This window comes from Mycteria americana, chromosome 1 (assembly GCF_035582795.1).
Source record: "Mycteria americana isolate JAX WOST 10 ecotype Jacksonville Zoo and Gardens chromosome 1, USCA_MyAme_1.0, whole genome shotgun sequence".
NCBI lineage: Eukaryota > Metazoa > Chordata > Aves > Ciconiiformes > Ciconiidae > Mycteria > Mycteria americana.
The window spans coordinates 70,329,634-70,341,823 of NC_134365.1; the positions used below are offsets into that span (position 1 = coordinate 70,329,634).

Here is a 12,190-nt window from a genome sequence, read left to right on the forward strand (position 1 = left end):
ACCTACTTATCTAATGTCCTTTAAGTTGTAGAGTATCAAATTATTATGAAATTCACTTAACCAATTATATGAAATTCTGTAACTGGGAGAAGGTGGATGCCTTCCAGACTGTCTCTGGTGCTGGTGTTTTATGTCCTGAAACACGAGACTTGTTAGCTCTTGAATATTATTTGCTGTAATACATGTGAAAATATTTTGTTCTCTGGAAACTGATAATTTTATTTTATTCTTGTTCTTTTGTTTCCTTTTATAACTTTCAGTGTTGGTTTAACTTCTGCAGGCCAGTGACATATCAAGAATATCGAGAGCGCACACAAGAGACAGCTGCTCATGCCAGTGGATGGAACAAGGTACCAAATAAGTGACTTTCACTTTGATATCTCTCACATCTATTTGATGTCCATAGTGTTTTTACTAGGTACAGTTAGGCTTCACAGAGGACCAAGGATAAAAAGAACTCACTTGGTTTTAGTATGAAATAACTTTCACTTTCAGAATGGTAGATGTGGACATAATATATAGTTTTTAGATAATTTAGCCAGGAGTTATCTAATGGAAGTATTAGGTCAATCTTCCTTTATTATAGTAAAATGAAAAGTTAAGAGTTGTTGCTTGACATATATTTTTAAAAATAATCATTAAACATTTTTAAATTCCCAAGAGAGATTTATTTCTTTAGCAGTTTTGTAATGAAATCTGAGACAGATGTATTCATAATAGTTCTCTACTGTTTCTTCGCTCCCATCTCAGGTCAAAATATATGTAAAAAACAGCACTAAACATGGTGAAAATAAAAACTGATAGTATCTCCACAATATTTAAATTGTTCAGAAAACATAAGGATGGTGTACCTACCTGATTTCAGGAGAAGTTATCTCAAATGATATGAAGCTTCTTTTTAAAACAATGTGCAAATCTGTAAATGAACCAGCTTATAATAATTTTAATGTAGAATGAGTAGAATTACTCTTCCCAGATTCATCTTTCATTATCATTCAAATTCATCATCTTAATCATTCTCTGATGGGTTCAGTGGGCATCAGAAAAAGAATGAAAGAATGAAATAACTATTTGCAAATTTAATCACAAACTGAGTGTTAAAATTTAGTCTTAAATTTAAAATGGAACAAGAAATATTTTCTCCCTCTTTACTTTTTTTTTTTCCCATAAATACTTTTCCTTAACTGGATTTCCCTGCTTACTTCAGAAACTGATCATCTAACCAAGGGTGTGGGCACTTTTAAAGCAGTTTATTAAACATTGCTTGACAAGTTACTGCCCATGGCTCCAGTAGTTTTAATTGGTGTGTGTGCGCTTTCAGTTTATCATCTTGTGATTCATAGCATTTTAGTTTAAACAGCCATGAAATCTGATTATCAAGAAGGTGGCTTAAGCTAGCACATTTTACTTTTCAGTTGGTGAAAACTAAAAACAAGCATAGAACCAGTCATTGTGGCTCAGCTGGCAAGGGAGGAGGTGGATGGAGCTTGTCAGTTGCCTACTGCATCTCCGTATGCTATTGGTACACGCCTCTTGAAGATACAGTCCTGGGTAGACAGATCAGCTGTATTTGGCGGGTTTATGATTCAGCCTTAATTGCTGCTACATTTGTGCAGCCCCTGTGGCTAGTGGATTTTGTGATTGAGAATACCATCCAGAAGATGTCTTTGTCATCATTTTTGCTTACCCGTAACATTTGTTGCTATAAAACTTACAGTCCACAAGCAAACCAGAATGGAAATTCTGTAGAATAATACAGCATCTGTTTGTATTCTTTTCGTGGTAGCTTGATGCTTCAGGAATGCCTAGCAGTTCCTTTAATAATACTTGTTTTGAGGAGATGGAATACATTTGTGTTGGTTTCATTTCCTTTTAAATTCCTTCATCATCTTAGTCAGAATTGTATTTTATAACAGAAGAGATCTAGATATCTTTCCTCCAACCTCAGCCTAGCTTAATTTTCACTCTAAAGAAGAAGCTGTTAGAAAAATAGTTTTAAAAAGTAGCTATAAATAGACATAGCTTTAGGTCTAATTAGCAGGCATACAGCAGCAAAATGAGGCTGTGCTGGCCTCAAGTTTGTGAAAATCTGAAGGATGTATATTTAAATTGACTCTATCGGGAGAACTGAAGCTTACTCCCTTTTATGACTAAGTAATAAGAAAACATACAACTAGCTGAGCTAGCCAAAGAGAATAATATGTCACTCCCTGTTACATGCTCATGGCCGTTACATATCCTATAGTTTCTTGGGTGGAGCAGAAACTGAAGATGCACAGGAGCTGTGGCAGATGGTCAAAGGGATAAAAATGTGGAAATGCCTCTCCACAGACAGCATTTTGTGTGATCAAGGCTTGTGGTTTGATCCAGACTAGAAGAAATAAAACAACTGAAGCTAGTAGATGAAATGTGTTTTCAGTTACACGTAAGCTGTATCTGTTGTGCTCCGTAGTGGCATCTTGCACAGCAAGATGCTCTTCTTGCTTTCAGTAGCCTATGAACTAGTATACAAAATCTCACTTTAAATTTCTGAGCCTTTGCTGTTGTAGGTATGTATTATTATATGTATGTATATATAAAAGCCCCACCTCTTCAATACATTGAATGTGATGCACTCAGCCACAATGATCACTTAAAGGCCCAGTGGCACAAAGCAGGCTCAGAGTAGTCTTTGCAAATCTTCCTTGATGTTATGTGTAAGAGAAACATGGCATACAGGTAAGCATATACTTCTGGGAGGTACTGGATTACCTAGCTGGCTAGCTGGTTGGAGGTTGAATGTGGACAAAGGCTTGATCTGTCTGGTTTACAGTTAGGAAGGTGTCGTTTTCAGTCATACCAGTTTTCAAAGAACCTATTCATTATACAAGCGTGAGCAGAAAGAAAATACTTCTAAATTGTCGTGGTTTAACCCCAGCTGGCAACTAAGCCCCATACAGCCACTCGCTCACTCCCCCCTGGTGGGATGGGGAGAGAATTGGAAGGGTAAAAGTGGGAAAACTCGGAGGTTGAGATAAAGACAGTTTAGTAGGTAAAGCAAAAGCCATGCATGCTAGCAAAGCAAAACAAGGAATTGATTCACTACTTCCCATGGGCAGGCAGGTGTTCAGCCATCTCCAGGAAAGCAGGGCTCCATCATGCGTAATGGTTACTTGGGAAGACAAACGCCATCACTCCGAACATCCCCCCTTCCTTCTTCTTCCCCCAGCTTTATATGCTGAGCATGACGCCATATGGTATGGGATATCCCTTTGGTCAGTTGGGGTCAGCTGTCCCAGCTGTGTCCCCTCTCAACTTCTTGTGCACCCCCAGCCTACCCGCTGGTGGGGTGGGGTGAGAAGCAGAAAAGGCCTTGACTCTGTGTCAGCACTGCTCAGCAATAACTAAAACATCCCTGTGTTATCAACACTGCTTTGAGCACAGATCCAAAACATGGCCCCATACTAGCTAATATGAAGAAAATTAACTCTGTCCCAGCCAAAACCAGCACATAAATATACCTGTTATTTTTTCCATTTAAAAATGTGGATCTTTTCCAGAGTGCAATGCTATATTTGAACTGCTGAAGAGATTTGGTTAACTGACTAGCACATGGGATGTAAACAAATGTTTTCAGTCACTAAAACATGAATATCAATCTGAATGAGGAAATATTGCAGGGTAAACTAATACATGGGAACATTAGTTCTTCCATTAACATCCCAAAAGCAAAGTTTACCCACAGACATTAGAAGTGTTGGTTCTCAGTAAAAAAATTTCAGGAAAAGAAATTATTTCATGTATTTCTCAGAAATTGTGATGTGAAAATAATAGGCGTGATGTTGGATTCTGTAAAGAAAAGGAGGAGTCTTCACCTTGTATTTGAAATAAGGCTCTCATTAAAACAAAACAAAACCAGAACCACCTCAAACTTAGGACAAATTACATTACTGTAATAAAATAAAGGTAATAAAAAATTTAAATACTCCACTGTTGAGTATTTATGCTTTTTGCTTAAAATTATATACATACTCCAAAATACATAATCCCACTATTATGCATCAGATAAAAGGATAACAAATACTGAGAGTCCACTGAACTGGTAGGTAGCTTAGCAGCCATCTTAATGTCCCATTTTACTGATTAATGGAGCCAAAGAATAATACAACAAAAATGTAAGAAATAATCACGTAAAGAATTAAAGGAATTTTATGTTGAAATAGTCAGATGGTATGCAGAAGTGGCAATTACTTCGGACTTCAAAGTCTCAGAACTTTCTTTGTAACAATTTTTTTTTTTTTTGCGTATGTTTAAATTTGTAATATTGTACTATGGGATTGCAATAGTATAATTGACAGAAATCTTTCATTTACATAATTAATCAGTAATCTTCTGATAGTAAAGGGGTTTTTTTAATGATTCCCTAGAAGTTTTCTCCTGCCAATTATTTTCTGGCATGCTGTGCTTGATATTGTGTATGTTTTTCTTCAGTCAAAATATAAATAGCCCCTAGCATTCCTTCCCAGGCGTAGTGGTGGAGGGAATTGCAGTTGCTTTGAATTGCTAAGACTATATTTTTACTTTGGTCTAGTTAAATCTCATCACCATTCACATAGCTACTCACGTACAGAAAGCTGTTGCTAACCTTTATGGAAGTACTGTGAAGGTAATTTCTTTCATGAATTTAGGGACAGTATCATGCAAACCTGTTCCTGTTCCTACTGGTCTCAAAGGCAGAAGTGTCAATAATTTCAGTGGCAAAGGAAAACCAGGCGATGTTTGTTGGTCTGTGTGGGACTGGATATTAGAGTTTGAATTTGGTCCCTTGCTCCTGAGGCCTGCAGAAGCTTGCTAAATTTGGGAGGAGTGGATGGATTAGATATTTAAGTCGGCAAAGGAAGATGGCAACAATCATGTTCGGTATGCCAACATTTGCGCTCCCTTCATTTCCTAAGCAGCCTTTTTTTGCCTTTTTTTCTCTTGCCTTCAGCTTGAAGTAGATGTCAAATATTTTGAGATCTCAATGTTCATGCTGTTGCAGAGTTATGTGGGTGTGCCCAAAGCCTCTGAAAGATGCCTAGTCTTGACAGCATGCTTTTTTTTCTTTGATCCAAAAAGATTGAAGTTTCTTCTGACACCTACCTCACCTTGACCTGCTCCTTATGTTTGTGCAGTGTAAGCTTGCACCTCTTCTGCCTCTGAGTTGAGATTAATTACAAGAAAATAAAAAAAAACCCAAGGCTTTTAAAATTCACGCACCATCTCGTTCCTAGTTAAGCAACTGCAGTGTTAACTGTTCGTCCCAGAAGAACGTACTATAACCTGTCTGCAATAGTATTGGATCTCTCAGTTGTTAATCAGCTGGAACATCTTAAACTTATCAGATTACAGGCATTTTTAAGGCCCCGTCTGTTTTCAGTGGTCCATCTCAGTGTGACTCCACCATGGATTTAGTACAAATCTCAAACCCAGCCTACTTTTCCTATTCGTCTTCCTCCAGCTTTGCATCCTAAAGTGTGATTTCTGGGAATAGTAATGGAGGATATTTACAGAAGAGAAAATCAGGCTGAAGGGAGAGGAGACTGGGAAAGGAAGGAGGCATTTGGAGTTCAGTCTGAGTAGTAGTATTAGCCTGCATCTACCTTGTGCAGTTGGGAAACAATGTTCTAATTTGCACAGTGAATAGATGTGCAATGCAGTTGTCACAAACTAGGTGCAGTAAAACTTACAAATATTTTTCTCTTGTATCATAATAGCACTTTTTCAGATGCTAATGACTTCAATTCATACCAGTTTCCTGAACTTGGCAAAGTGCTGCATATAAACTTTGCCCAGAGGGCCACTTGCGTGCTCTAGGAGAATAAATTTAGAGTTTAAAAGTTCAACTGCATGTTATTTAGGCAAACAAAAACATAATTTCAGAAGGAAGTGTCTAGAACTGTATAATATGAAGGAGGTGGGTTCATAGAGTCTTGCATCTTCCAGAGCGATTCATGTTTGGGTTCAGGCTGAGCATTCAGTTAAGACAAAAGGTTTGGAAGGAGGAATGGGAGTAGGAAATGAGGGAGGGAATTCTGTATGTGTAAAATTTGGCATAGGAGGGAGAGTTTAACATTGTCATTTTAAACATGTCTGTAATGCTATCCTGCTGAGAGGAGTTGTTTGTTTCTGTCCTGTCTGAAAGCCAAGTGTGAACTTCTAAAGAGACTGTCTAGTGCAGTGTATCTATTCAAGAATGTATGAGTTTGCTGTTTAAATACAATTTGGATGCATATCCCTTCAAACTATTTGTAATGTTCCATCTTTCCACTTCTGGGGTAGCAAGTTCTGGGCCTGTTCTGCTTCTTTACCTGTATCTTGTGTTGGAAAAAAATGGGGCTTAAGAAAGCACTGCAGTCCTGTTCTGTGAAACTCTTAACTTAGGCTGTGGTGTTCTGCCTATCAGATTAAGTGCTTCTTTCTTGCTGAATTGTATTGTGTTTCTGCCATGTGCCTTCACAAAAATGAAGTGTATAGTCCCTGATATCTTTGGACTTGTAGATTCAGACCTTTTCTGTGGACTGCATGAATTCTGCTGTTTTATCTACACAGTAGTATTGATAATGCTTTCTGTATTTATTCACAATTCTTGTTTTTTGAAGGTCTTGGTACCCCTAGTTCTGCTACAGCAATTTCTGATGGAGTTAACCAGACGGGGCCAGGAACCACTGAGCGCACTTGTGAACTTCGGGGTGACATATCTAGAAGACTATTCTGCAGACTATATCATTCAACAAGGAGGATGGGTAAGAAGACAATGTTTAATTTTCATATTTTGTTCAAAGTTTATTTCTAAGTGTGATACTAGTCTTAATAGGAGTGAAAGCTAAGAAGTGTTGCTAGAAGTAAGCAGATGAGAGAAGGAATGCCCCAGAAAAAGCGAAAGAAAAGCAGGAGGTCAGAACTATATAGTTGGAAAGGGATCTTGGGCAGTCATCTATTTCACCTCTCTGCCCCAAGGCAGAACTGGCTTTCACCCATTCATTTCTGATGTTGACGTTAAATACCTATGTGATTGGACTCCACAATTTCCCCAGGCAGTCTGTTCCAGTTCTTTGCATGTCTGGTTTGTTGGATTGCCGTTGAAATTGAAGAGGTCCTCAGATGTCAAATAACAGCTACTTTTCATACACTGTGCGTTAAGATGCTAATTTGTTGCTGTATGGTGAGCTTTTGTTTATATGTTCTTTCCTGTTAATATACATATAGAATTGCATTTAGAAGCAAACACCTGTAACGAGATACTGTGCCTGAGAGGCTCATCTTTTTAATATTATCTTCATACTCTGGTGACTGCTGGAAATGGTATATGTTTTTTTTTTCCTCTTAAATTTCAGAGGGTTCTTTAGCAGATAAGTAATTGGGGAGCACTTCATACAGAAATGTCAGTAGGTACTAATTTATTTTTATAATAAGTGATAAAATTGCTAATGCATATTGGATTTTATAGCTATATAGGAACATGGATAGAATGAGCAATCAAGATTTCTTTGTGCTGCATTTCCTTGTGGAAATCTTCCATTCATGGTAACCAATGTTCCTGAGTCATGGCATGCTGAGAAAGTTTCATTTAAAAATACATCACAGAGGCAGCTCACAGCCGATGAGCTGGGTCTTGAAGGTAGAACTGTGCTAAAGGAGGCTGAGCTTTAGATTACTGGGTTTGGGAAGGATGCCAGATTTGAATGGAATTAATCTGGGATTAGTGAAATGGCTCCAGCAAGTTGATTTATTCTAAAAAGAAAAGCTGTTCAGGAAAACCCAGTGATTAAAACGTGCTAGTAGGAAACATCTCATTCAGACAGCTTCTTGTATTTCAGGACTTTACCTGAAGGTTTTTTTAAGAGTAGTTTGCTCCAGAATTTCTGCACGTCTGCACCTTCCTATATCCTTTCCCTTCCTGGCAATCGTGGATAATAGTTTTCAAAGCCTTCGGGAGGGATTGTTTGTCTTTAACGGACAGAAACACTAACAGCATGCAGCCAAATGACCTTAGGTCATTTGATAAATGCACTCACATTTCAAAGTATTTTCATCACAGGGAAGGTCCTTACTTGCAGCTTTAAGACAGATGGATGTTAGTGCTATTTTGCTTTTCTGCTTTTTTTTAAACCCCAGAAAAGGCTGCAGTCTGTTCTCTAGCACCTATTTAAGGCCTGCTATAAACATACTTAATACAGTGCAAAGCCTCTGAAAACAAGCAGCTTTCCAGCATGGCCTCCAAGGGAGGGGGCTATGCTTTGTGTTTGTGTGACTGTGCATGTATGTACAGATCTGGGTAGTCGGTGTTTAATGGGCTACGAGCTTGTCTGTATACATCCAGTCAGGCATAAAATCAGACTGACATAAGCGGTACAGCAAACAAGCCAGAGCTATTTTTGAAACAGCAGAAGGGGCGAGGAAAGAGACAAGGTGATGAAAATCCTTTCCAGCCAAATTAATGTAGCTGCCTAACCCCTTGTGAGTTGCTCTGGGGATGGGGTTGGGGCCACTGGGCTCGTGCCTTTATGTGGAGGAAGGGAGTATATGGTTTATTGCATTTTTTTTTTCCTGTAAGGAAAATGTTCATTTTTACTGCGTGGCATGCTTCTCGGTTTTTTCCAAGTCTGTGGGATGGTGTTCTGGGGATGGCAGTGCTGGGAGCGAGGCGTGGGGTAAGGGTGGGAGAGTTTGTGTTTCTGAGAAGGGCTAGGGAAGAGCCGCCTGGCAGGCTGTTAGCCATCACGAAAGTGTTTTGCATTTTTTAAGATAAGCATCTGCTACAGGGACTCTGTGTGCAGGATCAAGTTGACAGTAATACTTTGCTAGAGCCATAAGGGCGATGTATAAACCTGGGAGTCTCCAGTGAATTACGTTGCTGTGACATTAAGAGGTTCAATTTTTGTGTTATTCCGGAGCGGTTTGAAGATTGGTCTTTCCTACAGCTTCTAAGAGCTTACTTAAAACTGAGAAGATACCAGAACAGCCTGTCTGTTTTTTTGTGGATCAGGAGCAGAGGAGAGCTTCGCAGGAGTCAGCTTATCAGGGGCAGACCTGAAAAATTCTGTAGTGTCTCTGGTGCTGTCTCTTCCCTTGGCACCATGTAATTTGGGATCTTCCTCAGTTTTTGGATTGAAGTCAACGTTTGCCAGGAAGGAAGTAGACAGTCGACAGCAAGGGGTCAGCTGAGCCCTTCCTATGCCACACTGCAGGTCTGTGGAGTCAGAATTTTACTGAGCTGTGTCATCCAGTGGGACTACTTGCTGTGTCATGCTGTGCAGCCATGATGCAGCTGGAAAAGCTCCCAAGGTTCTGCATGTGTGCAAGACTTCAAGTTGTTTTATGGGCTCAGGAGGCTTGTAAGTCCAGGAAAGCATATGATTGAGGATGGTGGACAACAGTTAACTAGAAGCAAAATTGCTAGCTCAAGGGAATAAAGGTTGGTAAATTGGATAGCTATGCAGTAGATTTCAAGAAATCGGCGTGGCTTGTGAGGAATGGGAAATTTGGGATACTAGAAGTAGAGCCTCTGAGATGAGAAGTCGCTTTTTGATTTTTCATCCCAGTCCTGTGGAGATACGGTGATGAGATGATGTGTTGAAACAATGAGTGTTCCCCTCCCATTCTCCCTTCAGGCATTAAAATTGTAATTCAGCTAACTTTTCGTGGTAGGGTGGGACTGGAATGTAATGGTTGGTTGGTTGGTGAGGGAATGGCTGGCATATTTTTATGTTCAAGTGCATACAATATTTTGATACTGTGATTCTGGCTGTTGTGTATGCTGTTCCCCTTCCCTTTGGTCTGTTTTACTGCTTTAGAGTGAAAGTCTTCTAAGTAGGAATGTCTGCAGTGCACTGCATATTGAGTTTGGATGCAGCTGGCAACATAAATGTGACTGAAGAGATGAAATGACTACTCCATGTAGTTTACAGTCTCTTAGATTTGCAGGTAGATGCAAGTTGAGTTTGGAGGACTGTAGGAAAGCAAGGAAATCTTCCTTTCTTCTGGACAGCCTCCCTCTTTCACTAATTGCAGTGCCAGGTTTGGCTGCAGCTCTTACATTTACCCTGCTTGACTTGAAGTTTTAGTATGAGCTCTCTTTTGGAGCAAAAAGCATGTTTGGCATTCCAGGTTCTCTAAATAGACACATGTGGGGACACATAATTCTTCCTCCTGACTTTCTGTTTTGAACCCAAATGGTCATACTAAGATCTTGTTCCCTTATCATCTTGAACCATCGCAAAACAATTCCCAGCCTGATTTAGCAGTAGCTTCATTCTTCTCTTTCCGCAATGTTAGGGCTCAACAAACTGACATGCAGTGTACATGCTCTCCCCTCCCCTTTCCTCCTTTTCCCTCCCTTCTCCTCCTGTCCCCTCCCTTCTCTCCTCATACCTCCCCTCCCTTTTTGCTCTGTCTGACTTCTCCAGGGCTGAATGCTGCTGCATCAGAAGCAATTCTTGGTCTCCTGGAAGAGTGCACAGTCAGTTGGTAAGGATTTTTTCCTCTTCCTTTCCCACCCCTCCTCCCAAATAATTTATTTCTTCTCAAGCTCTGCAGATCCTGTTTTCCATGGTTAGATTTCATCTATGTTGAAATAGTCTGGGAATGTCTATAAGGAGGAAAAAGTTTAAGATTACTTGGAAGCTAGCTGCCTTTTTTTTTTTCCCCTCAGATTTACATTCACGTTACAAGCCCATCTGCTTTTCACTTGTTTGAAAGAGGTGAAATAAGTGCATGCAGTCAGTGTTTATCAGTATTCAGTTAATAACCTTTCTTCCCTCAGTAAGAGGCTGGTATTTGTATTTGTGACCTGTAGCTGAAATTGTCTCTGCTTTCCCAGGGTTCTTGTCTCATGATGTTCAGATCTGGATTTGAATTTAACTAGTTAGTTTCCCATGTTGAAGAAAGTAAAAGTAAATTTACTTGAAATACGTGTAGTGTTTAGTTTCGTATCTCAGCCTTAGAAGAGCTGTTCTCTGTTTCCAGTGTTTTGTCTTGGGCCTTTTCTGCCAGTTTTGACATTTTCTTTGCTGCTGATTGAATAATCTACGTACTGGAGTCTGTTAACAATCTGGAGGAGAAAAAGAGTAAAGAGACGCTTGTCATCCTGGGGAAGCGAGGCAGTCAGTTTGTGCTACAGGAGATTGAAATCTCCTTCTGCAGCAGTCCAGGTGTCTGCCTTGAGAATGACAATGCAGAAACAGAGAGACGTGCTCCACTGGAGGAGAGATAAGTTTAATATGGTAGAGATGCAAGAAAGGGCAATCTAATTACAGAAGTCCTAGAAAGGAGCTTTCCTTTCAAAATAATTATACTTTATGCTTTTATCATGGACCACAGCAGTGAAACATCCACTTCTATTTGTATGTAACTTTGTTACAGTAATAGATTTTTTTTATTTTTTAGGCACTGTGGCTGAAGGAGAAGGAACTTAAATGGTCAAGGAGCAACTAGGTCTCCTTTCTTTTTTCCCTTCCAACAACTTCAAATCAGTCTGTCTCAAGAAGTGGTCTCTAAATAACTGAATTTGCTTCAATTTAAACTGCTAAGACTGAAACATTAAAGGGTGTTGCTTTGGTGCTGACTCTCTGCAGGTAGTAGAGGTTATGTTGGAGGGCAGGGGAAGGAATAGGATCATTTCTGCAGGCTGTTCTAGCCAAAGCATTCCTTGAAGGGGATGAGAGCAGTGGCTGCAATATTGGTGTGCTTTGATTTGGTTCACACAACTTTTTTTTTTTTTTTTTAATGTATTTTTTCCTTAATAAAAAGTACAGTCCTATTTGTGGACTGTGCTCTGTTTTTCTTGGCTCCACCTATCTTGACAGTTTCACAAAGATGAATACTACAATAAATGCCTGAGGGCTTTTTGTTACTTTTCTTTTTTTTTTTTTTTTTAATGTACTGTTCTAGATCTGGGCGTTGTCAGCTGCCCCTTCTATAATCCATTTCTCTGAAGGATTAGCAGGGTAACGCTGTCCTCAGCGTTAGGGTCTGAAGAGGCATGGCGTAGCGGTGCTGCGGACGGAGGCACAGAGCAGATGGAACTGCAGCCTGGTCAGCATGGGTGGGAGTGAAGCTGTCCCAACCCCAGCAGGCGTTTGTGGGCACAGCCTTCTCCTGCTCAGCCCTCGGCACAGGCGACAGTTCACCAGCACACGACTGCTCCTCTATTATAGCTAGAAATCATACG

At 39.8% G+C, this 12,190-nt stretch overlaps 1 protein-coding gene across 1 annotated transcript in view; it reads left to right on the forward strand.

The window, feature by feature from the left end:
• BCL2L13 (BCL2 like 13) overlaps window positions 1-12,190 on the forward strand; it is a 43,236-nt gene that overhangs the window by 20,054 nt on the left and 10,992 nt on the right. The window contains exons 5-6 of the mRNA XM_075505194.1: window positions 281-350; window positions 6,621-6,764. Of these exons, the coding sequence (XP_075361309.1) occupies window positions 281-350; window positions 6,621-6,764 (214 nt within the window). The remainder of the gene's footprint in view (window positions 1-280; window positions 351-6,620; window positions 6,765-12,190) is intronic.